This window comes from Camelina sativa, chromosome 2 (assembly GCF_030686135.1).
Source record: "Camelina sativa cultivar CO46 ecotype springtype chromosome 2, ASM3068613v1".
NCBI classification, from domain to species: domain Eukaryota; kingdom Viridiplantae; phylum Streptophyta; class Magnoliopsida; order Brassicales; family Brassicaceae; genus Camelina; species Camelina sativa.
The window spans coordinates 18,292,645-18,320,117 of NC_141881.1; the positions used below are offsets into that span (position 1 = coordinate 18,292,645).

The 27,473-nt window shown below is 34.3% G+C and overlaps 3 protein-coding genes, 1 long non-coding RNA gene and 2 pseudogenes across 4 annotated transcripts; 5 read left to right on the plus strand and 1 right to left on the minus strand.

Annotated features, from left to right (window-relative positions):
* Positions 1 to 4,586: 4,586 nt before the first annotated feature.
* LOC104752078 (putative F-box protein At3g17560 pseudogene) lies at positions 4,587 to 5,708 on the plus strand (annotated as a pseudogene).
* Positions 5,709 to 6,109: 401 nt separating this feature from the next.
* On the minus strand, positions 6,110 to 7,121 carry LOC104752088 (F-box/LRR-repeat/kelch-repeat protein At1g09650-like; annotated as a pseudogene).
* Positions 7,122 to 12,793: 5,672 nt separating this feature from the next.
* On the plus strand, positions 12,794 to 14,589 carry LOC104724899 (KDEL-tailed cysteine endopeptidase CEP1). The gene is made up of 3 exons (XM_010443467.3): positions 12,794 to 13,579; positions 13,672 to 14,048; positions 14,140 to 14,589. Exons 1-3 carry the CDS (start codon positions 13,135 to 13,137, stop codon positions 14,404 to 14,406), a joined length of 1,089 nt encoding a protein of 362 aa, XP_010441769.1. The 5' UTR covers positions 12,794 to 13,134; the 3' UTR covers positions 14,407 to 14,589.
* Positions 14,590 to 14,958: 369 nt separating this feature from the next.
* On the plus strand, positions 14,959 to 17,701 carry LOC104724907 (pentatricopeptide repeat-containing protein At5g50280, chloroplastic). The gene is made up of 2 exons (XM_010443479.3): positions 14,959 to 16,105; positions 16,201 to 17,701. Exons 1-2 carry the CDS (start codon positions 15,228 to 15,230, stop codon positions 17,507 to 17,509), a joined length of 2,187 nt encoding a protein of 728 aa, XP_010441781.2. The 5' UTR covers positions 14,959 to 15,227; the 3' UTR covers positions 17,510 to 17,701.
* A 77-nt stretch (positions 17,702 to 17,778) lies between these two features.
* LOC104724915 (uncharacterized) lies at positions 17,779 to 19,523 on the plus strand. The gene is made up of 4 exons (XM_010443488.3): positions 17,779 to 18,211; positions 18,580 to 18,990; positions 19,145 to 19,195; positions 19,294 to 19,523. The coding sequence occupies exons 1-4, from the start codon at positions 17,818 to 17,820 to the stop codon at positions 19,344 to 19,346; spliced, it is 909 nt and encodes a 302-aa protein (XP_010441790.1). The 5' UTR covers positions 17,779 to 17,817; the 3' UTR covers positions 19,347 to 19,523.
* Positions 19,524 to 25,623: 6,100 nt separating this feature from the next.
* LOC147948816 (uncharacterized) lies at positions 25,624 to 26,420 on the plus strand. Its single transcript, XR_015573742.1, has 3 exons — positions 25,624 to 25,842; positions 25,913 to 26,183; positions 26,268 to 26,420. It is a non-coding gene; the product is annotated as an uncharacterized LOC147948816 (long non-coding RNA).
* Positions 26,421 to 27,473: the final 1,053 nt, after the last annotated feature.

The following is a 27,473-nucleotide window of genomic DNA, read 5'->3' on the forward strand; positions in this document are numbered from 1 at the left end:
GATCTGAATGGGAAATTTGAGAGGTTGAGTTCACGTGTTGATTCCATTGATAAGAGAGTCTCTGCTATTTCTTCTAGCTCTAAGAACAAAGAGTCATGCAATGCTATAACACTCCATGGTGGGATCGAAGATGGGCTGAGTTGTGCTGTGATCAACTCATGTTTGGCTTCCGCATAGACGGGATCGATCAATCCTGAGACTAGACCAGCCGGTCCCATCCATTCTGTTAATTCGAGTTTGATCCCCAGAGAAGTTGGATCGACCGATCCCCCTTATAGATCGATCGATCTCGTCATTGACGCAGAACCAGTTTCAAAAAGTCCTAGATCGACCGCTCCACGTCCAGACCAGTCGGTCCCTGTTGCAGGTATGGGAAAACCCAGCTCAGTTGTTCCTGATGCAGATACCAAGGAATCAATTCTTGTGGAATCAAAGCCCTATAGGCCACAAATTCCTTTTCCAAGAAGACAAGAGAAGAAACCTCTAGATGAAAAGAAGTATGGTCGGTACAAAGATGCTATAAGTGAGTTCATCGCTGACATTCCCTTTACAGAGGCAGTAAAGCACATCTCTTTGTTTAAGAAGGTTTACAATGATGTTGTGGTTGAAGAAAAAGATTTGGTGGAGGTTAAGGCGTTTTTGGCTCGAGAGAAGAGCATTCATGCTCCATCTTTGAAAAGGATACCCAAGTTAGAAGATCCAGGAAGATTTGTTGTTCCATGCTCCATCCTAGGAGTGAACTTTGAGGATTCCCTTTGTGATACTGGATCCAGTGTGAATGTAATGTCTAAGGCTATTGCAGAGAGATTGGGGATTGATGATATGATGGCTTCTATGGTCTCTCTAAAGTTTGCAAATGCTGTCACCACGACTCCACAAGGCTTCATTAATAATTTAGATGTTCGAGTTGGGAATTGCTTGGTTGCTACAGATTTTCATGTTGTGGAAATGAGCGGGGGTTCTGTTATGCCTTTGATTCTTGGGAGACCTTTCTTAGCAACAGTGGGAGCAGTTGTTGACTTGCCTAATAAGAGGATCACTTTCTCTAACATTGATGATAAAGTCTTCTACAACGCAATCACTGCAAATGAAGCTATACGACATGGCTCTTGTCTAGTCGTAGAACATGAGAAGAAGGTGGATGTCATGACAATGGGAGAGAATGGTGATAAGAATGAGGTCAACGAAGTCCTGGATGGAGACAGTCATTCTTCTAAGAAGAGGTCTAAGAGGGTTAAGAAGAGAGATAAGCCAAAGATAGAGAGAGTAATACCAGATCTTCACATAACCTTGGTACCCCAGAAATATGTTAAAGACACCATTGAGTACAAGGTGAAGTGCAAAGGAATATCTCGGCCTTTCTCTAAAGTTAAAGCCATCCTTACTCCGGAGTTTAAAGAAAAAGGCCAAGAAGCAATGGATGGTATGCTGAAAAAAACTTTGGAGCTTAAGTTGACGAATTGGAGAGCTTGTTCTGATATGAGTTCTCATCCTCCTATCACTTGACACCTGAAACCACGGTCAAGCTATAGACCTTAAACAAGCGCTTATGGGAGGCAACCCATGGGTTTGTGCTGGCTTACCCTTTTCTTTTTATTTGTCTTAGGATTTTGGTTTTGTTTTTAGAATTTATTACGGTGAAATCACGTCCGGTGTTAAGTGTTTTCAGGAACAGGTTCCAAACGCAGAAGATGCAAAACTTTTTGTTCCAGGAGCTTCGGATCGATCGATCCTTCTTACAAATCGACCGATCCCGGTGGTTTTCTGCGGGTGTCTCTAAGTTCAATAATGTTGCAGATCGGTCGATACCACCCTGAGACCAGTCAGTCCCCACCCTTGCCAACACCACTCCACCACCAGATGCGAGATCACCGGTTTTTGTTTCTTTTCTTTTCTTTTTCTTTTTCATTTTTCTTATTTTCTTTGTCGGATTCATTCTTTTCTTGGCTTTGCTTTCACACCGGGACGGTGTGAAGTAAGTCCGGGGGAGGATGTCTCCAAGTTACTAATGTCGTTTTCTTTAGTTGTTTTCTTCTAGTTTTTCTTTTATTTTGAGTCATTTTATCGAGTCTAAAAAAAAAAACAAAAAAAATTTGGGAAACTATGATCAATTCTAGGAATCTTTTGCTTTGACCTAACACTCTTATGATTGCTTTAGTACTTTTGATTTAGAATGAAGCTTGGAATGAACATGAGCAGTCTCAACACGCCCCAAAAGACACTCGCCAAGGAGAACACTAAGTTGAACCAGAAGTTGTCTCTAGCTTTAACAGGACTTAACCGGATTTAATTTCTTACCTTGGGGCTTGGTATACATCGGACAAGACTCCTCCCTTCAAGCCTTACAAGACGTGCATCTCCTCACAAAGTATGCACCCCCTCTCTCTTCCCTTCAGTACTCAGTAAAAAAAAGAGAAAAGAAAAATATAAGAAGAAGAGGATATAGGTAATAAAAGAAGTGAACCGAGGGTTGTGCGTAAACCCGTGCATCTTTTGGAACTCATGGAAACCTGTCCGCAAGAAAAGAGCAAAGGATTGATAAAAAAAAATAAAATGATATCCTAGAAAATTAGGGAGAAATCAATCCTTTGGAAGTGAGAAAAGAGAGAGGAAAGGGAGCATAAGAGGAGGTCTTAAGTGATAAGAGGTTGAAGGAGTCAACAGTTCGATGATCGATACTCCCATGGTAAGACCACACCTTTTTACTAATCTGATGTAGAGAGACAACGATGGGGAGACTGAAGGTTCTCTAAGGCTGTGGAGTTCAGAGTAGGGAGTGTTGATCCTAATCATGGGCAGAGTACAAAAAGTAGTTCTCAGTTTGATGTGATGAAGAGTGCAAAGAAGAAGTTCCCAAGAATATGTGAGTTTCCACTTTCAAACCTTTTCTTTGTTCTTGAGTTTCTGTCCGTTCTTGCTTGAGGACAAGCAAAGATTCAAGTCCGGGGGAATTGATGTGTCTGTATTTTATAGGGTTTTAACTATAGTTTTTAGGATTGTTTTGAGTCTTTTCTTAGGTCCAAGTGTGCTTTTAGAGTCCTTTTTGTCTTTTGTGAGTCTTTACAGGTCCTAGGTGACTTTGGAAGGAATCTGAGCGTTTTGGGGGTGAAAACATGCATCTGGAGCTAATTGGTTGAAGACTGATTCGGGCTAGTAAGCAGATGGAGTGAAAGCAGAAAAACGTTCCGGATCGACTGATCCTTTCGAGATCGACCAGTCCCCGTCCCCGACGCAACTTTTCCTTATTTGTTTTAAACCGACTTTTAGGGTTTTATTTTGATATTTAAGTTAGAGGCACGGCCTCCAGAGACATAAGCTTTATTTTCTGAGACTATTTTGTATTGAGAGCAAAGGGGAGAAGATCTCTAATCCTTCTTGACACTTTGGAGAAGATTTCTAAATCCTATTTTCTATCCTTTTGCAATTCAATTATGTTTTCTTCATTATTGATTTGTTGTTTCTGCTTCTCCATGTCTGAGTAGTTTCACTGTTGGGTTTAGGGTTTCAGAAGGGTTTCTATGATTAATTGATGCTAGATTTGTTAGATTAGGGATTGATCTTATTGTTCTTCGTCTATTGTTGTTCTTAATGCTTAAGCTAGATTGATCACCTAGATTAAGATCTTAGGTTTAATTCATCGGGGCACCAAAAGTGTTGTTGAGTTGCTTGAAAAGAACATAGGTGAGCAAGGTGATCCTTAGCCAACGACAGTTGAAGTTGAGGCACCTTGTGAACATAATCAAACTTGAACTTATTGCTTGCTAGGATTGTTTAGATTCAAACGACGGTTTAGAGTTTTATCAATTCCTTGCCTAGATAGCTAATGCTGCGACAGTAGGTTGGTTTACATTCGAGATTTGAGTTCAAGAACGGTGTTTAATGCTATCCCAATTTATCATCTAATTTCGTGGTCATGTCTCCTAACTGATTCCCTGCGCCCAATATTTCCTTTTTGATTTAGAAACAACTTATTTACTTTCCGTTTTTGATTAGTTAATTTATTCACAAAACTTCCTCTTTTGTCTTAGATATATTTAATCTACATAATTTCATAGTGTAATTGTTTGGTCCCTGTGGATTCGATCCTGAAGTGTTACAACGATACCACTAGATCGTGGTGGAGTACACATTAGGTTTTAATTGACCTGTTGATCATAATCCTTCGTTGCATATGATTAAATCGAGTTCGAGCACCAGTCTCATGATAATAACCAAAAGCAGACGAGATAATTATTAACTGAAATTAAAAAGATTTTCATTTGTTATTATTATTAGCTTGAGAAGTAGAAGCTTTGCTTGTGTTACAAGTTCAGCCTTGTTTCCTTTTCCTTATGTTCTTTTTTGACTAAGGAAAATATAATATATGTATCTTTTCTCTATTTTAGTTTAAAAAAAAAAAAAAAAAATCCTGAATTTTCTTTTTTGTTTGATTGGTTGATCTCTATTTAAGGAGACTCACATTCTCTGTTTTGTTTTATAAGCTTTTCATAATAGATAAAATTGAGGGAACACGCGTGAAGGTTACTTAAAACCCTAATTAATATTCTCTTATTACTACTCTCAAAGCTTTCTCCTCTGTAAGATCGATGTCAGAACACACAAGAGAAACAACGAAGATCTCCGATCTTCCACAGAAACTGATAGATGAGATACTTTCAAGGGTTACGATGATATCTCTGAGACGGCTACGGTATGATTTCAAACGGTTGAAAGATCTACTCAAAGATCCGATATTCATCAAAAAGCAAATTGCTAATGCTAGATCTACAAGGAAGTATCATGTTCTCGTGGTGTTGAAATATAGGGTTTATTCAATGTGCTCCTACATCAATGAAATTGCCATGAATGATGCTCCCTTGTTCAAACGTGGAATTAAGCTAAACGATCCCTATCATAATAATTTAGAAGTCGATCTGTCTCAAGCCTTTCACTGTGAGGGCATATTGCTATGCACCACCAAAAGTAACATGTTTGTGGTTTGGAACATGTTTACGGGGCAATCTAAATGGGTCGAACAGCAAACCCAATGCCAGATAGACGATGTGTATGCTCTCGGATACGTATACAAAGAGCTGTGCCATGGCTACAAAATCTTGAAGTTTCGGGATAGCTACCACAAAGAATTGGAGATATATGAGTTTAGCTCAAATTCATGGAGAAATCTCGATGCCTTCAGTCCTGAAGGCTACTTAAAATCTCGTGGCGTGTCGTTGAAGGGAGATGTTTATTGGCTGTTTGAGCGGATTAATCAAGGCAATGAGTACTCTCTACTTAGCTTTGATTTTTGGACGGAAACATTACAATGTCTGTGTGTTCCATTTCAATGGAAAGAAGGTAGACACGATACAATAGCTCTATCGGCTGTTAGAGAAGAACATCTTTCGTTGTTATATCAGAGAGAGGCGACACAAAAGATGGAAATATGGATAACCAATGAGATTGAGACCACATCTGTGTCGTGGAAAAGGTTCTTAACAGTGGATTTTAAACCTCATCCCCATATGTTTTCGCGTGACATGAGTTTTTTCATTGACGAGGAGAAGAAAATCGCAGTGTGTTGTGAGAAAGACCAAGAGGATAGGATATTCAACAAGGTATACATTGTTGGAGAAGATGAATACAAAGTGTCTCGCGGTTTTGGTTTTTTCGATTATAGAGGCTACAATAGTTGCCCAACTATGTTTGGTTATGTTCCAAGACTAGTTTAAATCCAGCAATAAATATATACTAGACAGTTGAGTTTATCTAAGAAAGATTTTTCTGAATACAAAATCACCAATCTACATTAAAATCTCGATTAGTTAACCACCGGAATAAAGGCACTTTTCCATTTTTTTATTTTTATGAATTTTTTTGTATATTATTTTTATTATTGTTGACAATTTTGTATGAAAAAAGCTCTATGAGGGCTCTTTAGAATTATTTTCGTTTTCTCTTCAAGGTAAATAAATGCAAGGGAGCGAAAGATAAGAGATACAACAAACCGCCCAAGCCACAGTTGTTTTTAGGCCAGCTTACTATAAAACTAAACCAACATGAAACCTAGATGAACCAATATAAGAAGGACTCTGTTGGAAACTAGGAATGAAAAGTGCCAATATATGAAGAGCTAGGTCTCTCTTTCAATAAAATGAAAGAGTGATAAACATGGAAAATAAGGAACAGCTAAACCGTAGTAACCAGAGAAATACAAATGATAACCTTTAGAGTGAGGATCAAGATCAAGAGCGACGAGGTTTTCTATACGGAAAAGTGAGAGGATGACCTTATTGGTGTCCCTGCAAATGGCCAAAGGTGTGAGGAGGCGTGGAGAGTCAATACCAAACAAAGTGTAAGTGGAGGGTAAGTGAACCGAGAAGATGTTCTCCCATATATGTGCCGTCTTTAACCCTCCACCAAAAGTCTTGCTTATTTCCCTACAGCTCAGATATACAGAGACGACCATCAAGATTGCATAGATCATCTAGTAGGTACCATAACAATCATCAGAGGTAATAAAAGGTGGGGTTTGAACGACTTGAAACATCTCTGCAGTGTGAATATCAAAAACTATGAATTTGGTATTTGGAGTTGAATGTCCATCTTCATCTCCCGTGAGCCAGTAGAGTCAAGAGTGATCCGTTTGCAAACACCGGACCCGGATCACTCCACAGATTATGACTCAAGATATTATGATGATAAGACTAATAGTATTCACGAACTTCCAGGTTTTGTCTTCTAAATCCAAAACCTCGCACGTAGTAGCAGTCAATACCAAATTTGTATATTATATAGCCATACTAGTTTTTTTTTTTTTTTTTTTTTTTTTTGACAAAATATAGCCATACTAGTTTATATCACTTTTACTGCTATTTTAGTGCTGTACAAGCAGACAAGCCCATCGCAGCTCTCGGAAATATAGAGATCCGAACTACATATTTCGAATTTAAAAGTCTTTTAATCTACCACAGAAGCTGACGTCGTCTCCAAGGCAACTGTTTTCAAAGAGAAACTGGCTTCCTTCAACATGATAACTGACAAGAAGAAGTTTGCACTCTTTGCTTTGGCTCAAGAGCCCTGTGTCTTTCTCCAAAACCCTTGGACGTGATCAGAGATCGAGATTTCACCGGAAGCCTCACCATGATTTCAATTCGACGATATCGTTCGGTGTATGAATCTTCTCAAACTCTCTTTTTCTTTTTCGATTGATCTCTTTTCGACATCGAGGGTATCACTGGACCACCAGGTACTATGGGTGGATTGATGCCCTTCAGCTGTCTAGGTTTCCACTCCCTCTTGTATCCTTATCGTCCCTTGGTCAACCGTTATGCTAGATTGGGTCTTCATCGTTACAATTTGAAGGAGGTATAAACTAGTTTCCTACGTCTTTCACGTTATCATACCACAGTCAACACTAATTTCTCTTTTTTTTTTTTTTTAAAGGTTTCCAACTTCGAGCTCCATCATCTAATCAAATTCAACTTCCGGTCTAGTGGTTCTTCTTCTTTCCTCATGACTTTGGCTGCAGTTGATCCAGTTGCCAATAGTCCGAGTCAAACCTTTCAGGTTCGAGTTGATGAAACGCAGTGTGGCTTTTTGGATGTGATTTGTTCTAGAGTTAAAGGTAACTACTAAGAGGGACTGAATTGTGCATTTATATATATATATATATACTAGAAGTTGTCCCGTGCTACGCACAGGCTTATCTTCATATTTGTTCTATTGACAATTTTTTTTACTGTTAGATTTTCATCTTTCTTAATTGGTTTTTTTATTGATAAAGGTAATATTAATTTTTAAGGGAAGAGTATGTATCTTAAGTAATTAAACTACACCCCCTCTTTGGAATGCTTTCTCTCTCTTTTCTCTCTCAAATCTTTCAGAGAGAGAAACCTTTCGTTCTCATTTTCTGACAAAACTTATCGTCGGCTTTTTGTCTTCGGCTAAGTCCAGTTATATTTCTCGCCTTAGTGCGAGTGTATCATAGCTTTGGTGGTTATTTCTTTAGTTTTCTCTTCTTTTTGCAGAACCTCATAGATCTCCTTATGGTTTAAGGAGGCAAAGCCGAGTAGTGGACGGAGCTTCTGGATCGTCGGATTGCTCGATTCCATTCATGAAGGGTGTAAATCCTCATAACTTATTGGGGCCGTTAGATCGGCTGTGGATGACGGTTTTTCCTTGGGTTTGTGAATCGTGAAGAATGGAATTTGGTGGCTGGTGAAGAACGGATTAGGAGAGCGTGTTTTGCGACTGATCTGACATCTCACCTTCTCGTGTATTCCGGGGCTTAACAAATATGAAAATTCAAGTTTCTCTGTTTCTTTCATACTCGGAGAAAGCTGCAAAAAAGATTACATTTTGGTGATTAAACCAAAAACAAAAACAAAAACAAAATAAAATAAAGATTACATTTTGGTGATTTTATTCACTTTGACATTGTTTAAGGCAAATCCTCATCATCTTTATTTAGTTGTTACGTAAAGACATAAGCGAAAGTTGAAATTTAAGTCTCATATCACAAGTTAACTAAAATCAATTACAAATCACCTCGTCTAACATTGTTTCTCTAATGTCTTCCTTTGACATATATATAATAGAGATCTGATCATCTATTTTAAGCTTTAGGTCTCCCTATCCATAGTAATTTTAACAAATATCCAAGTTAGAATAATATATAAATAAAAGAATGTATAATTAAATTTTAAACTCAAAAAAATCATTTTCTAACACAATTATACCATTGTGTGATATATATCTTAGGCTAAGTTACATTGTTTTGACTTTATGGATACGTCGTAGTGTACATGCACATAGGCTCATGATGTCTCAATACTGTAATTAACCTTTTAAACTCGTTGAGATAAAATAGAAAATGTTATTATAGCTTACTCAATATGGCAATAGGAAAAAAGCTTAAAGGAGAAAATAAGAGTAACTAAATTTTTTATTTGATTGTTTGGTCATTCCGTAAAGGTTTTCTCCTCCACCTAACCACCAGTCCAGACTACTATTTTACGTTTTTGCATAAACTTCAGTTCCTTGTCTGAGATCTTAAATCCTCCATTTTCATTTAAAAATGAATTGTGCAATGAGAAAATCATTTACGTGATCTAAAGGAAAAATGCTTCAGAGACATTAGAACTTTCCTCGAATCATAACAATAATTTGACTACGAAATAGAATAAAATCACATGAAATATACATATTAAGGAACCAGCCAGTCAACCATTATAGTAGCAGAATTTGGCCGTTTAAAATTAGGATAATTTAGAATTTTATATAAAGAGAAATAAGATATTGGAATATAAATTTATGACTATACATTGAATTTGATTTTTTGATATAAATGTAAGCTAATTTATTGGGATTTTAAAGGTGATAATGGGATTTAAAAATAAATTGTGCAATAAGCAAATCATTTACGTGATGTAAAGGAAAAATGCTTCAGAGACATTAGAACTTTCCTCGAATCATAACAATAATTTGAGTAAGAATACAGACACATGAAATATACATATTAAGAAACCAGCCAGTCAGCCATTATAGTAGCAGAATTTGGCCGTTTAAAATTTATGGGACAATATAGAATTTTAGATGAAGAGAAATAAGAGATTGGAATATAAATTTGTGACTAAACATTGAAACTGATATTTTGATAGAAATGTAAGCTAACCTTTCTAAAATGCAAGTCAGTGTTAAATTGAAAGTTGTCTTCGAAGGGTGGTTTTGATTTTTGTTTTCAGATGTTCGAGATGAGGATATTTTGCCAACAACATCTGATGAGTGGGTAAATGTAGATATAAATCATATACTAAAGAACAAAGTGGAAGCTAGGATACCAGAAATACGAACAGTGCAAAATAGGTTGTTACCTGGAAGCTCCTCACCCTTGTCTAAGCAAGTCTGAAAAAGTAGAGAACCTAAAATAATCAAAACCAATAGAGCATTGTTGTTTTTTAACAGTCTCCAAAGACGTTTTCTCCGTGAAAACAATTCTCCACTTGTGTTTGTTGCGACGATAACGGTTGGAGGATGCGATAACATCAAATCATTGATGATGTACAATTGGCCTTTAATCATTGATGATGTTTAAAAGCTTAGACTGATTCTCTTCTAGGACATGTTGTTTTGTGATGTAACCACATTGAGAATTGAGAATTGAGACTGATTCTCTTCTTAGGCACACGATTAGGAAGGACTGAAGCTTGTATAGCACAATCCTGAAACAAAGGCGAAATGAATATGTTAAAATGGAGGTAAATCAGGGGTCAAGAGGAACAATAATAGAGATAATATACATTTTCATCAGGAAGGAGACATTTTCATCAGGAACAATAAGTAAGATATTGTTTCTTCGAAAGTCTCGAACTTCCCAAATATGGATGACCCGAACAACAATCCTATTGATACCAGTGTTGTGTGTTTCGTTGGAGGTTGAATAAAGGGTAGAGTAGGGCGGTATTGTTTTAGTTTTACCCATGCTGTAAGAGAGAGAAGGTTAGTGTCGTCAAAGGTTGTTATTTAAAAAGAAAACTTAGGTGTTTGAGGGAGAGTAATCAGAGATTGGAATGAAATGTTAATGACCATGAAATCATAGGTGTTTGGTATTAGTTTCATTACATTATAATTTGGTGGTAAACGTAAAGATGAAAATGAAGGATATACTTCAATGAAATTCTTTAATTACCTTAAAGATTGTAATGAGTAATACCGTAATCATAATAATGGTTCATATGATTCTAATTGGTAGTGCAGGTCTAAACCCCTTTTTAAAAAAATTTCAATTTGATTCCAAACATTTTTTTTTTTTTTGACATCAATTCCAAACAATTTGAAAACGATTTTGGACAGGATTAATGTTACATACTGTCTTTAATTACCTTAAAGATTGTAATAAGTAATACAAATAATGTAATCATAATAATGGTTAATATGATTCTAATTGGTAGTGCAGATCTAAACCCCTTTTAAAAAAAATTTAAATTTGATTCCAAACAATTTGAAAACGATTTTGGACAGGATTAATGTTACATACTGTTTGGAACTTCAAATAGGTGTTCGGGATCTTGACAAAGACATTAAACCGGAAATGATTTAGAATTTGGAGGTGGAGTAGGAGAATTAAACCAAAGAAACTCAATGATTATGAGATCTGTGAAGGTACATCGGAGGTGGTAGCTGCTGGGAACAATGGTTGTGAGAAGGTGAGTACAGGTGAATTCGACATGTTTGGTTCGTATACTTCTGATGAGTGTAAGGGCTGTCAATTATATTTGTTGGGCTTGTAATTGGTCTTATTTTGTCAAGCCTAATATGAAAACTTAAAAACAATGGCCTTTAAAACTAAGAGAAGACATGTGTCAGTCATATAATAAGTATGGTTTAGTCTCCACAGTTTTTTTTTTTTTTTTTTTTTTTTATAGCTCATGATCATTTAAGAATCAAGTGTGTGATATTAGGTGCAGGGATCAGAGTTGCCGTACACACGCTGGATTTCTTTGTACCTGGAGCTTGCGGTTCTAAAATGTGATAGTAAGATTTCAGATGTAAGTCTATCGTTTTCTTTGTTTTTGCATATCAATGCACAGACCACCGAGCGTGACTGTTGGTTGTAATTTTCTTGTTTCAAAACTGTTGTTGTTGCAGGACGTTCTCTCCAACTTGGAGATTGTTCAAGTGGCGATAGAAACTACTGAGGAGGCGCCGCTCCAGGCCAAAAATTCAATCCTCTACATAAATTTTAAAGCATTGGCCACTGATGGTATTGGCCAGCATGTCGAACGCAAAGCTATTATTAAAAGCTTCGTCAGTGAACCTTCAGGATTCTTGTATCTCAAGGGTCACTTGTGCAAGGAAGAAGAAGAAGATTTGAGTCATACGGCCACGATTAACCGTTTGAGAGAAATCTCTAGGCGAAATCGGGAACTATACTTACGGTCACGCACAACCGTTTAGGAAACTATGTATGGTGCCATGGTGGATTAGATTAAGATATGCAGACAACTATGTATGCAGACCGTTTGCTAACGATTTTTATTTAAACGGTACTCACTGATGATTGGATTTTTCAATTATAGTTTTGTCATTCCATTTAATTTTCTCAAAAAAAAAAAGTAATAATAATAAAACGAAACAAACGTTAGAAGCAAACGCAATTCATGAGTCATATGACCCATGACACTGCATCCTCTTGGTTGGTGATGTGATGTGCGTGTTCGCTGTGTGTGTGTCCGCGTTTATCTTTTTTATTTGCTTTTCCCCCAATATCAGTTAAATCACTACACACACTTCCCAGCACTTTCCTAACTTTTTATTTCTGAAATTTAGCATTCACAATCCTCTTTTGACAACATACTCATATTTCTAAAATTTTACATCTCTCTTTAAAAGTCTTTGGACAACAGTTATTGTAATGTCTTTTAGTTGAATGACACAAGTTAGGGAGTAAAAATAGTTGAGTTCAAACTTCAAAGCTTTGTTAAAAGTTAAAATTCAATGACTAAAAATGACTTCTATTTAATCGGCTCCAGAAAACCATAATCTAGAAAATATGACATACCAAACAAGTTTGTTCTCTTATTGAAAAGGAAAATAAAAATAAAAAATAATGTAAATAGTTAGTCACATACGGCTTTTCCAAATTATCATATGCATACATATTTGTAGAAGTAGAAAAAAATACATAATCACTATAATTAATCATAGTTAGGTTACATCAATAACAGAGTTCCTATTATAGACAAATCGTTGCGTACAAGTTGTGCTTTGTTCAATTATCAGTACACATACGTTGTTCATATAAAAATGTCATTTTACACTTATAATTGAGTCATTTCATCACCGAATGTTTCCAGAAATAAAATGAAAGAGCTTGCTTGCACCACTACATCAACATAAAGTTCAATAATTATAAGTTTGATCTTTACATCTCAATTAATTAATGTATCCTTGTCACTAACCTGAAATCTTTGTTGAATCCCACAAGTAATCCTCTAACACCTTTTTGGTATATTAATTACATAACGTCATCACAATACTCTCTCATCAACATTTACATTCCCTATATATAAACAGTTTCTCTTTAGTCATTACCATCCACACAAAACTCATTCCAAATCAAAAGAACATACCAACAAGCACCATAGAGACGAAAAGATGAAGCGATTCATTGTTCTTGCACTTTGCATGCTTATGATTCTTGAAACCACAAAAGGTTTAGATTTCCATGACAAAGATGTGGAATCAGAGGATAGCTTGTGGGAGCTATACGAACGGTGGAGGAGTCACCACACGGTTGCTGCTAGGAGCCTTGAAGAGAAGGCTAAGAGGTTCAACGTGTTCAAGCACAACGTGAAGCACATCCACGAGACTAACAAGAAGGACAAATCTTACAAGCTCAAGCTCAACAAGTTTGGTGACATGACTAGTGAGGAATTTAGGAGAACATACGCTGGTTCAAACATCAAACATCATAGGATGCTTCAAGGGGAAAGACAGGCCGCAAAGAGCTTCATGTATGCAAATGTAGATACTCTCCCAACCTCCGTTGATTGGAGAAAGAATGGAGCCGTCACTCCTGTCAAAAACCAAGGCCAATGCGGTAAAACTCTTCTTTTCATTAATACTTCAATCTAAAATAAATACTATATAAAAATGAGAATCACCAAAACGTTAGGTATGTGGTTATTACAGGGAGTTGTTGGGCGTTTTCAACAGTTGTGGCGGTGGAAGGGATCAACCAAATAAGAACTCAAAAGCTGACATCATTATCAGAGCAAGAGCTTGTGGACTGCGATACAAACCAGAACCAAGGATGCAACGGAGGGTTAATGGACCTTGCTTTTGATTTCATCAAGGAGAAAGGAGGACTCACGACCGAGCTAGTGTACCCTTACCAAGCTTCTGATGAAACTTGTGACACAAAGAAAGAAAACGCTCCGGTAGTTTCAATCGATGGACACGAAGATGTTCCCAAGAACAGCGAGGATGATCTAATGAAAGCTGTTGCTAATCAACCTGTCTCGGTTGCTATTGATGCTGGAGGCTCAGACTTTCAGTTCTACTCGGAGGTAAGATAACTCACAACACACAAACTATAATTTCAGTAATTAAAAACGTATTAATCTTTCTTTGTCTGAACACATGCAACGGTTTCATTAGGGAGTGTTTACGGGACGATGTGGAACAGAGCTAAACCATGGAGTTGCGGTCGTAGGCTATGGAACAACGATAGACGGAACAAAGTATTGGATCGTGAAGAACTCTTGGGGAGAGGAATGGGGAGAGAAAGGATACATAAGAATGCAAAGAGGTATCCGTAATAAAGAAGGACTTTGTGGTATTGCAATGGAGGCTTCTTACCCTCTCAAGAACTCCAACACTAATCCTACTGGACTTTCCTCGGACTCGCTTAAAGATGAACTCTAAAAGCTCTTTAATCTTTATATTATAAAAGAAAATAATAAGTTTGATCATCATTTGTTTATGATGCTTGTTTGGGTTTTTAGATTTATTTATTTATAGGATATTATGTTTTTTCAATGTACGTATGAAGTTGATGGGAACCTTTTTAATTCATCAATGATAAAAAAATATATGGTTTTTATGTTAGTTTCTAAAACCAAAGAACACACAAGCTTAAGGCTTTTTGGCAGAAAATAAGTGAGTCGGTGATAAAATGAAGTTTCTTTTGATCCGCAACCTTTTTCATCTTTATGCCAACTCATATTAGATTAATGAGAAAGATAGATTACCAAGCTACTCAGATACAAACACATAAAACTAAGGAAGAAGATACTACACCACACAAACAACAGGATTAGTTTGCTAAGTTATCTATGTATCTTCTACTGTTTACACGTTTTTATGAAGACTATTGTTTTTATTGCAGTTTCTGTTCATGTTCTAACCAATATAATTCATAAATGAGTAACACAAGCCTAACCATTATAATGATATTAATCAAGCTTCATTTACGTTAACTATTTTCTTATTCCAACAATTATGTGAAAATGAAAAGAAAAAATTGTGAGATGATTTGTAAAGCTATGAAATTTCAGAACAAATGGCTAATTTGTATATAATGTTGTAATGTTTTAGAAACTTTGCACACAATCTTAGACTTTGTGTGATTAAAAGTAAAAAGAAAAATTACTACAGCTAAACCAAAAAGTCCAAAACAGAGTAGTAGTAGTAAACCTTTCTTTTGCAAAATATTATTTACTTGGCTTGAAGGTTGAAGCTGAGCCATGTCCATGGCGTATTCTTCTCTTGCGACCCAATCCTTTTATACTTCAATTCCTCTATCTCATCGACTTCACCTCCCTGAACCTTATCTTCTTCTTCGCTCTTCACTCTATCGAAAACCCCTTTCTCTCTCTGCTACTTCCCCTTCGTCTTCATCATCTTCTTCTTCCATTTTCCTCTCCTGCTTCGATGAATCCTTACCAGATAGTGTTCCACAACCAGACTCTTCGACAAATATTATCAGAGAAGATGAAGTTGATGAAGAAGAAGAAGAAGAAGAAGAAGAAGGAGATGAGTTCACAGACCCAATTCTTAAATTCTTCAAGTCACGAACTTTAACATCAGAATCAACCGAAGACCCAGCTCGTGAATCCAAATTCTCCCTCCAGAAGAATCGTCGAACGTCCTGGCACTTGGCTTCAGACTTCGCTGACTCTGGAACCCAGATCGAGTCCAAGTCCGAGGAACCAGTCTCTGTGGCAAATCAACAAACACCTTGTGTGCTGCTTACTCCGTTTGAAAATGGCGACGTCGCTGGGGAAATCTTGGAACTTGCTAAGAATTTGAAAGAGAATCAAACTCTGGGAGAGATGTTATCAGGTTTCGAAAAAAGGGTTAGTGATACAGAGTGTGTAGATGCATTGGTGATGATGGGTGAATCTGGTTTTGTCAAGAGTTGTTTGTATTTCTATGAATGGATGAGTTTGCAAGAACCTTCTCTTGCTTCGCCTCGTGCTTGCTCTGTGTTGTTTACATTGCTAGGTAGACAAGGAATGGCTGATAAGATTCTGCTTCTGCTAAGTAATTTACCAGACAAGGACGAGTTTAGAGATGTTCGTCTCTATAATGCCGCCATTTCTGGCCTATCAGCTTCTCAAAGGTATGTGCTTTGTTCTCTTTGCACCATGGAGAATGTAAAGTTGTAGTCTTTGTTCAAGCTTTACTCAAATGTTGTAGTTGGTGATCTTTTGTTAGGTATGATGATGCTTGGGAAGTGTATGAAGCTATGGATAGGATCAATGTGTATGCGGATAATGTTACTTGTGCTATAATGATAAATACCATGAGGAAAGCAGGACGAAGTGCGAAAGAAGTTTGGGAGATATTTGAGAAGATGAGCGAGAAAGGTGTGAAGTGGAGTCAGGATGTTTTTGGTGGCCTTGTGAAATCGTTTTGTGATGAAGGGCTAAAAGAAGAAGCTCTTGTGATTCAAACAGAGATGGAGAAGAAAGGTATTCGTTCGAATACGATTGTGTATAATACGCTGATGGATGCTTACAACAAATCCAACCACATAGAAGAAGTGGAAGGTCTTTTTGCTGAAATGAAAGCTAAAGGCTTGAAGCCTACAGCTGCAACTTATAACATTCTCATGGATGCTTATGCTAGAAGGATGCAGCCTGATATTGTTGAGACACTTCTGAGGGAGATGGAGGATTTAGGTTTAGGGCCAAATGTGAAAGCGTACACGTGTTTGATTAGTGCATATGGGAGGACGAAGAAGATGAGTGATATGGCTGCTGATGCTTTCCTGCGGATGAAGAAAGTAGGTTTGAGACCTTCGTCACATTCTTACACAGCTCTTATTCATGCTTACTCGGTCAGTGGTTGGCACGAAAAAGCTTATGCTTCCTTTGAAGAGATGTGTAGAGAGGGGATTAAACCGTCTGTTGAAACATACACATCACTTCTCGATGCATTCAGACGATCTGGTGATACTGCAAAGCTGATGGAAATTTGGAAACTAATGTTGAGAGAAAAAATTAAAGGGACACGGATAACGTATAACACTCTTCTTGATGGGTTTGCCAAACAAGGACACTACATCGAAGCAAGGGATGTTGTTTCTGAGTTTGGTAAAATGGGTTTGCAGCCAAGTGTATTGACTTACAATATGCTGATGAATGCGTACGCACGGGGAGGACAAGATGCGAAATTGCCACAGCTGTTGAAGGAAATGGCTGCTCTTAACTTAAAACCTGATTCCATCACATATTCGACCATGATCTACGCGTTTGTTCGTGTTCGAGACTTCAAAAGGGCTTTCTTTTACCACAAGATGATGGTTAAAAGCGGGCAAGTACCAGACCCGAGGTCTTATGAGAAACTTAGGGCGATTCTTGAAGACAAGGCGAAGACAAAGAACAGAAAGGATAAAACTGCCATACTTGGTATAATTAATAGCAAATTTGGTCGGGTTAAAGCTAAGACGAAAGGGAAGAAGGATGAGTTCTGGAAATACAAAAAGAACAGAACTACTTCTCCTGATCCTCGCCGATCTTGAGCCTGAAAGCTATATAAATGCTTTACTGGTATATAGTGAGGAGGCTCAAGCTATACAAATCTAGCTGTATTCATTATTCAATATATTCTCTGTTATTTGTACTGTAGCCATATCTATTAGCATTCTTATTTTATGTTGTCCCTAGGACATACTTTGGTCATGTGTAGTAAAAAGTGCAGAAGTTTAGCTTTATTGTTCCGACAAGCAAAGAATCTCTTAGGCTGCAAGCAATCTTCAGATATAACTCTTTACTCTCTGCATCAAAGATCACACACATCACTCTCTTGTAAACAACTCAAATAAAGAAAATGAAAATCTTGATCTTGATTCTATCCTCTCTGATACTCATGGAGCTTTACATTGTGGATGCATGCCGATCATACTGTGGAAACATAACCATTGACTATCCGTTTGGCATCCGAAATGGATGTGGGCATCCAGGGTATAGAGATCTCTTGTTTTGTATGAACGATGTGCTGATGTTTCACATAAGTTCAGGTTCTTATAGAGTTTTGGACATCGATTACGCATATCAGTCCATAACACTGCATGATCCTCACATGTCGACCTGCCAAACCATCGTGCTCGGCGGCAAAGGCAATGGCTTTGAAGCTGAGGATTGGAGAGCTCCTTATTTCAATCCTACCTCTGATAATGTCTTTATGTTGATTGGATGTTCTCCTAAATCTCCTATATTTCAAGGTTAGTAAGTTACTACAAGTCTACAACAGATACTTCAAAAAAAAAAATTCTTATAATATGGTTTACAATAGAATGAAATACCAATTTCTATTCGGTTTGGTTTGTGCAATTTTGGTTTGATTCGTTTTTGTTTTGGATATTTTTCAAATATGAGTGCATTATTATTACGTTAATTAATACGATCACAAATTCACAAGTATTTTTCATACATCGACAATTAATTGTTTTATTATAAAAATAATCTGGTTTAGTTTTTTATATACCTAAACTCAATTTGGTTACATTTTGTTTTTTTAAGAAAATAAAACCAATCAAATTATAAACACATTTAGATTTTGGTTAATAGTTCAGTTAAATTTGGTTTATAGGCTTCCCGGAAAAGAAAGTGCCGTGCCGCAACATCTCAGGAATGAGCTGCGAAGAATACATGTCGTGTCCAGCTTGGGACATGGTCGGATACAGACAACCGGGTATACATTCCGGGTCAGGTCCACCCATGTGTTGTGCGGTCGGGTTCGAGTCCGTAAAAGCGATCAATCTAAGTAAGTTGGAGTGTGAAGGATACAGTAGTGCGTATAATCTCGCACCCTTGAAGCTTAGAGGACCGTCTGATTGGGCTTATGGGATACGTGTCAAGTACGAGCTGCAAGGAAGTGATGCGTTTTGTCGTGCGTGTGTTGCAACTTCTGGGACTTGTGGCTATGAATCTGCTGATGGTGGAGGGCTCAGGCATGTTTGTATGTGTGACAACCACAATTCCACTACAAACTGTGATTCAGGTCAGTATCGTATCATCACTTCTCTTATACTAAAAAGTTAATTGGGTTATACAGAGTAGGTCCAAATGAACCAGTTTAGCGTTATACCAAATTTTCTAAACAATTGGTTCACTAATTTAATGAAAAGTTAATGATTCTCTTTGTTAATGTATAGTTATAACACCATCCGGTGCATCATCCCATTTTCAACTAAAAAGTTTTGGATGTAAGTTTCAAAATGCATTTACGTGTACTATTTATTTTTTACAAATTTATTTCATCTTAGTTTAAATTATTACCTTTTTTTTCTTTTTCTTTTTGCAGCACTGATCATCTACTTCATAACTATGTGCATAGGCTTTCAAAGAAGACAATGAGTAATTATCATCATTGATAAAAATCGTACTAAGCTTCCAATTTTACTTTTACTTCATTCTTCACATTTGCTAGTTTCATTACATGAAATCATAATGTAACGTTTTGTGTATACTTCAACAAAATTTTGACTTTGTATACCAAATTTGCCGCCTCAATAAAATGTTGATGGAAACAAATGGAGTACATTGATTGAATCTTTAGATGTTGGCATTATCTTTTCCCTCAATTATTTAACATTAATTATTTCAGAATAATTATATATGTATATAAATAATTTAGCACCAAAATTCATCATTTTCATGTCCTACAAAAAAAGAAGGTTTTTCAAGTCGGTTATAACCGACTCTAAAAACTTTGCATTAGTTACTAAACTGACGTAACATTGAGCGATGTAAAATATATTTGCTTTAGTTAAACAAATGATGTTTTTTTTTTCTCGAAGTGTTAGAGCGCCTCAGAAATTTAATAAATATTGGTATAATAAAATATAATGTTGGTTAACCAAACAATGCTAAATGCTGTCCTATTTTAACATTTTTGCGTCAGTTAAAGAAATGACTTAAAAATACCAATGTCTCCAAGCATATTTTTTGTAGTGTAAATAGAGATTTGTTTATTTAATTTGGATAAAAAATGTCAATATATGTGTTTAATAACTATCTTTATTTCTCCTCTATATTAATTGCATTTGATATATATATATATATATACATATATCATAAAAACATAACCAAACATTATTTAATAAAATAAGTAACTCTTCTTGATTTTATTTTAATATTAATCAATAATTAACTAATGTTATTAATAAACTGTTTCATAAAAAATAAAAGCATTAAAAATGGTAGCTTAAGGTGTTGTAATTATATTAAACAAAATTTTTGTAGAGGATAAAAGTTAATTAGATGTTGAAATGTGATGTGGAAGAGAGAAGATAATATAGAGTATTAAAAATGAATAAGAGGGTTTGCCCAAAAAAAAAAAAAAGGTGTTGAATAATTCAACCATTGTACATAGTCTGAACATTAAACTAGTTGCCACTTCTTATTCTTTACACAATAGAATAAGTAGATCCATACATGTGCATGCATGCTCATTGACGTAGAGAATTACGTTTAAAATTCAATTTATTTTTGAATTTGGGGTTGTTATTAATTAATAATATGCACTAATTAAGTAAAATTGCATCTAGTAGCTACTAGCTAGGTTCAATCTATATGACTTTGATCAATAACCAAAAAAATAGTTTTCACTTTTATTAGAATGCCATTATAATATATTTTACCATGTGTATTAATTAATGAATTAAAAACTTTATCCAATCAAGTTTTTAATAATTGTGACTTGTGACCATAACAATACTAAAAAACATTGACGATATAAAAAATTAATAATGAACAAAATTAAACATAATATTGAAGGAAATTTAGCTATACCATAAATAATGATGTAATTCTAATTGGTGTAAGTAAATACAATTTTAATGTTACTTAAAAAATATATTTTTTATAAAACCAACACAACAAACATATATCATAGAAATATCTGATAGGGTCCCAATCAGAGTTTAGAACACATGGCACAAGAGTTTTTTAATGGGTAGTTAGACTACCTATTTACTAATATATTTTTGGGTTTTATAGAAGAACAGATCTATTGAGTATGCATGCATCTAGTAGCTACTAGCTAGGTTCAATCTATATGACTTTGATCAATAACAAAAAAATTAGTTTTCACTTTTATTAGAATGCCATTATAATATATTTTACCATGTGTATTAATTAATGAATTAAAAACTATATCCAATCAAGTTTTTAATAACTGTGACTTGTGACCATAACAATACTAAAAAAATTGACAATATAAAAAAACAATAATGAAAAAAATTAAACATAATATAGAAGGAAATATAGCTATACCATAAATAATGATGTAATTCTAATTGGTGTAAGTAAATACAATTTTAATGTTACTTAAAAAAATATTTTTTATTAAACCAACACAACAAACATATATCAAATAAATATTTGATAAGGTCCCGATCAGAGTTTAAGAGAACATAGGACACAAGAGTTTTTAAGTGGATAGTTAAGATTACCTCTTTACTAATATATTTTTGGGTTTTATAGAAGAACATAACTATTGAGGTACAGGAGGTTAAGAAGAGATAACACCAATCCTACAAAGCCAAATCCTAACATGATAAAGTCTTATCTAATGAAAACATTAAAAGCACCAAACCAAAACCGGATAACTGCTCCCCTGGTCGACTTAATCCATGTACCGTGGGTTTGGCCGACGCAAACGAACAGGCCTGGTGGACCGCTGCAATTGTGGTCATCAATATCAGAGAAATATCTCATATCAAACCTATCTATAAAAACAAAAGGTTTGATGCCATCTACATTTCTCCTTAGTTCTTAATAAAAAATAGGATATGTAAAATTTCTCATCAAAACAAATCTTTCTCCTTACCTCATCTTTACAAGAAATTATGATGCAATTCCAATTCATGTAAGTAAATACAAATTAAAAGTTACTTTAAAAATTATACTGTTTATACAACGAATACAACAGACAAGACAAGGAATTATCCCAGAGCAAACCAATATATAAAAACCAAATGTTAGATGTAAAAATGAAATAAAATTTCTCATCAATGTCCCTTTTTTATCTTCTTCATCTCAAGCTTCAAAAAAAATTCCTACCTCATCTCTCGTAATCCTCGTAATCCCATGGAGTGTAATTAAAATGTTGCACAGATAACAAAACAGTTAAAGAAAAGAAAACAGGAGATAAACAATAATAGATCTAAAAACTAAACTAAACTCTTTTTACATTGTTGTATCTTATTACCACCATATTCCCGACAAGATCCATGGTTCTTTTCTTTGTTTTTTCAGGTTCAGGTGAAAAGCGGATTATATAGACTAGGGTTTACGTTTAGCCATTGGTATTTTAGTCCATTAGCCAATAGAAACATCTCCAATGGTCATAGGTTTTTACTAATATTAAATTATAATTTAAATTTTGCAAATTCAAAAGTTTAGAAACTCATTAAAAGTTTTTGAATTTTTAAACTCTCCAATGGTTGAACCTCATTTCGGGTTCTTAAAAATTAGTTTTTTGAAAATTTGTGTTTAAGTGTTTTGGCATAAAAAATCCATGTGTTTTGGTTCTTAAAACACTTGGGGTCAAATTGTGAGAGATGGAGAAAAAAAAAGACATGGAGAGAAGACACAAAATCGTTTTTTTGTAATGCATTATCAAGTTTTGAAATTGGGACACAAGACTTACCAAGTAGTGCACATGGATAATTAAACAATGTGATAACACCAACAATGCCAAGATGATTTTTATTTAATTTGCTGCCTTCAGAGAAGTATAATACTAGTCACGAATATCAAAGCGAAGAAAACCAGCCGCTGTTGCTCATGTAAGAACAATATATATTACATGAGTTTCCACTATAAACTTTTTTTCAATTGCAAAATATAGTCTCTTTGTTTTTTCTTATTAAATATTTTTTTCTTTACATAAAAGCAAAGTTCTCATATAATTCTAAATAATTTCATGAGATAAGGCTATATATATAAAGTATGCATTCTTTATCGGTAACAAACGAAAAACTAAAAGATATATATTATCATTAAAGATTTAATCCAAAATCCGAAAATTAAAAAATCTTAACAAAAAGTATTGCCATTAATTCATAACCAAAGTTTGACATTGGTCTGATAAGTGATAATCTATAAGGCTCATATCAATTATATTAAACGAGAAGTGAAAACGTCCCACATTCAATCTCAGCAAAATTTTACCATTATACCATTAATGAAATTGCCCTTCACGTTGTAATATTTTGCCCCTGAACGTAAAATTACCTATTTTTCGCATTAAAAATAAATCAAAAATCAGATTAGAAATAATCTAATTGCATAAAAAGTTAATTGCACAAATAGAATTTGCTAAATTAATCCCTAAATTTTATGAATAAGATCTCTTTCACGCTTAATCAAAGGATACATGACCATAATATAACACGCATAAATTGGGTAATTAATGGGCTTAGGTTAGATTTTTTAAAGATCCACGTAAATAAAAATTATGGGTTTATGCATGAAAAAAGCCCGATGAGAAAACACCGTCTTTCTGTAAACCCTAAAAACCTAGAAACCCTAAAAATATAGATGCTTTACAACTATAAATACAATAATTTCGTATGCTTTCACCATAACCCGAAAAAAGCATTCTTCTCTTGAATTTTAATAATTCTTTTATTATGTTCTCAAATTTTTATTTGTATTCCGATCTTGCTGTTTTTAATGATACATCGACTGATCCCTTTTATTTTCCTGTTCGTATAGTGGTTTCTTGGAAAGCAAGATCTACAAATCATAAAGCTTTGGTTGTTGTTGGTTCATCTTCTAATCAAGGTATAAAATCGTTTTTTTTTTGTTGAGTTTTATAGATTCGTTCATATTCTCAATTTCTAATTTGTATTCTGATTTTGTTGTTTCTTATGATTCACTTTTATTTTCCTGTTCGTGTAGCTGTTTCTTGGAAAGCAAAATTTCAAATCTTACTGTTTTGTATTATTCACCTAATTTAATGTGTTTTTCTGATTGTGTAGTGGTTTCTTGGGAACCAAGATTCGAAACTCACCAAGCTTCGGTTATTGTTGGTTCACCTTTAAAAAAGGGTATAATATTTTACTATTTTGAATGATGATTTACATTAGTTTCTTTTGTCATGATCTCAAATTTATATTGGTGTTCCTATAATGTGTTTATGAATAATCTACGGATCTACAGATTAATTGTATTTACCTGATTCTATGGTTGTTTCATATATAATAATTGTATTCAGATTTTGCTGTTTCTTATGATTCACTTTTATTTTCATGTTCGTGTAGCTGTTACTTGGAAAGTAAAATTTCAAATCTTACTGTTTTGTATTATTCACCTAATTTAATGTGTTTTTCTGTTCGTGTAGTGTTTTCTTGGGAACCAACATTCGAATCTCACCAAGCTTCGGTTATTGTTGGTTCACCTTTAAAAAGGGGTATAACATTTTACTATTTTGAATGATGATTTACATTAGTTTCTTTTGTCATGATCTCAAAATTATATTGGTTGCGAGCCAGAGATTATATATTACTATATTTTACTATATATTAGTTTCACTACAGATCTACAGAGTAATTGTATTTACCTGTTTGTCTGGTTGTTTCATATATAATAATAGAATAATAATAATTTTTTGATTTAGGTATTGTGGAGGAGACTTTGATACTTAATAATATCAGGTATAATTTCTTATAATTATAATTCTTATCATGATTGTATTTTCCTTTTAAAAATTATTTATAGTTTATAATAATAAATAGTAGTTTTGTCTAAACTTGGATTGCCATGTTTCAGGACTATTATGATCGTAGATATCCATGGATTCGATTTACGGGTATTTCGCTTTTTTTAAATCGTGTTATGTAATTTTATGTGTAACTTAAATTCTACCATGTTTTATCTATTTTTAAAATGTTATATAAACATGTTTTATTTGGTAATTTTGATTTACTTTTAACTAAAATATTGAACAGGTTTCACCTAGGGAATGCTACAATGAAGATGGTCCTGAGGATAATGGTATGAATCGTCTGATGGCTACGACAGCTAAATTCTCGGAATGGATTATATTCAATACACAAGTTGCTCAAGCCAAAGGAATTACTTATTCTGAAATTCCAAAACCATTTGTTTGGTGTCCTAGAGATATGATATGGAAGAGAAAATCAAGGAGAAGACAATTTCAATCGCCATACAATATTCCTATAATATTTGTTTCGTTAAATTAATTTGAAATTTCTTTAAATGTAACAGTAGTCTTAAATTTATTATATTTATCTTTCATCTTTTTGAAATTATTTCACTTTAATGAGTTTTGTATGATATACAGTCTTCTCAATACATATAAAATACTTATCGTCATAAAGCTATTATATGGAAGACAATATAAAGCTGTTATCGTCATATTTCTCATATTTTTATTTCAATAGAAATTGAGATCGTTGAAAAAATTATGGTATATGCGATTAGTAACAACTTTAATTCAAGCAACAGCAAAATTCAAACCGAGAATATGAACGAATGCATGTATGGATGCAAGTCCAAATAAAAAAGTTTTTTGTTATTTTCAAAGTCTTCGCATTGGTTAAAACAATTTCGAACTGACATTACCAAATTGACATAATTGTTTTACGTAACTTCCAATCACTCTTCCTATTCTCCTTTCTTCTTTCTAACGTCTAACCTCTCACCTTTCTTCTTTCTAAAAAATAACCAAGTACCAAACAAGGAGATGGTTGCATACATAGAAGATTTGAATCCATCAACAGATAGGTTGAGTGTTGCTATTAAAGTACTGAGGCTGTGGATACCCGAAATCATTATAATGCAGCCTACCTACATTTGTTTGATCTTGGTTGATGAGAAGGTAACAATCCATTTATATCCATCATCTCCTTAAAGTTTAAATCTGAAATTAGTTTTTTCATATAATTTAGGGAAAAAGAATTGAAGCTAAATTCAGAAGTCAGCTTTACTTTGCTGAGTACATAGACGTGTTGCAAGAAGGAAGATGGTTTCTTCTTTACAAGTTCCAAGTTGTTGAAAATCAGAATATTTACAGGAATTGTAACAATTCTTTCGAAATATTGATCACTCGCCAAACTCGCATCACTCCGATCCCTCCTAGATGTGGAGACAATTTTTTTCATCTAATAGATGCACTAACAGTGGAAAATGCTGCAGAAGATGAGAGTAATTGTTGTGTTGGTAAATTAATTTAAATATACTGTTTAACTTACTGTTTTTATAAAACATTATTTCCTTAGATTCATAGTTTTCTGATTTTTTCAGATTTTTGTGGAACGGTGGTAAGGGTAAGGTAAGGTCGTAAAATTGTTTTCCTAGAAAATGAAGTTGGATTCAATGGTCTGAAAGAGGTTCTTCCCTTTACTGTAATTGACATCAAGTAAGTTTATAGTTTTAAAATTTTAAAAACAAGTACTACCTCATTTGATTTATTTTTGCCAATGAAAATAGTACATAATTATTAAGACTGAAGTTGTCAATTGTTGTTTTTTTTAATGCAAAGTAACGAACAGGTTGAATGTATTGCCGTCGGTGATACATGTTCGGAATTTCGTGAAAAATGAGAACAACATGTTGCAAGTCCTTCCTATGCCAGTGAACCAATATTGTGTGTGCTTACGTTTTGCTCTGTCTTTGGAGGTATTAAGCAATATATAAGCATTTGTTTTAGATAAGCCAATATATCAAATTAAAGATTTGGAACTTACTTATTTTTTTTAAAAGGTCGGCGTTGTCTAATGTCTCAAATAAGATGTTCTAAATTTTTACTTGGTAACGAAGCAAGAGCATTCACTACAGATCCTGCACTGTAAGTTCTTAAATTTCCTATACTATGACAGATTATTAATATGGAATCTTTATTATAAGATGTTTTAGTTATTATGTTCCTTTATCTTTCGCAGTCTTTGTTTCCATGAATCATCAGACGATGAAGATTACAACGGCTCAGAAGAAGATGAGAGTGATTCTAATGATTCGATCTAATGTTAAGATTTGTTCGCCTATTCCTAAATTTCGTAAAAAACTTTCGTTTACTTACTATTGAATTAAGTTAAGCTGTTTGTTGTTTTAATATTAGACCTATATTTTGGCATATTATGCGAATAACTCTTATGGGATTTTTAATTTATGTTCAAATATGTCTTTTAAAGATACTTTTGACAGAGTACCTTTCATGAATGACAGATGCATGCCATTTATATAATCAGATGAATGACATATATATCTTTATAATATGTTATATATATTTTTTTCATACGGATCATTATCTGAATGATAATAATTATTGAAAACTTAAAGTGATAAACATGAAAATAATTATATTTTGGAAATGAAATATATTAATTAGATTTTACATAATATAAAGATTATGATGCAAGTAAATATTGTCTAAATAAGTAAATAAAAATTTATAATAGATATATATGTGATATATTTGCATATATCTATTATTAATTATAAATACACGAA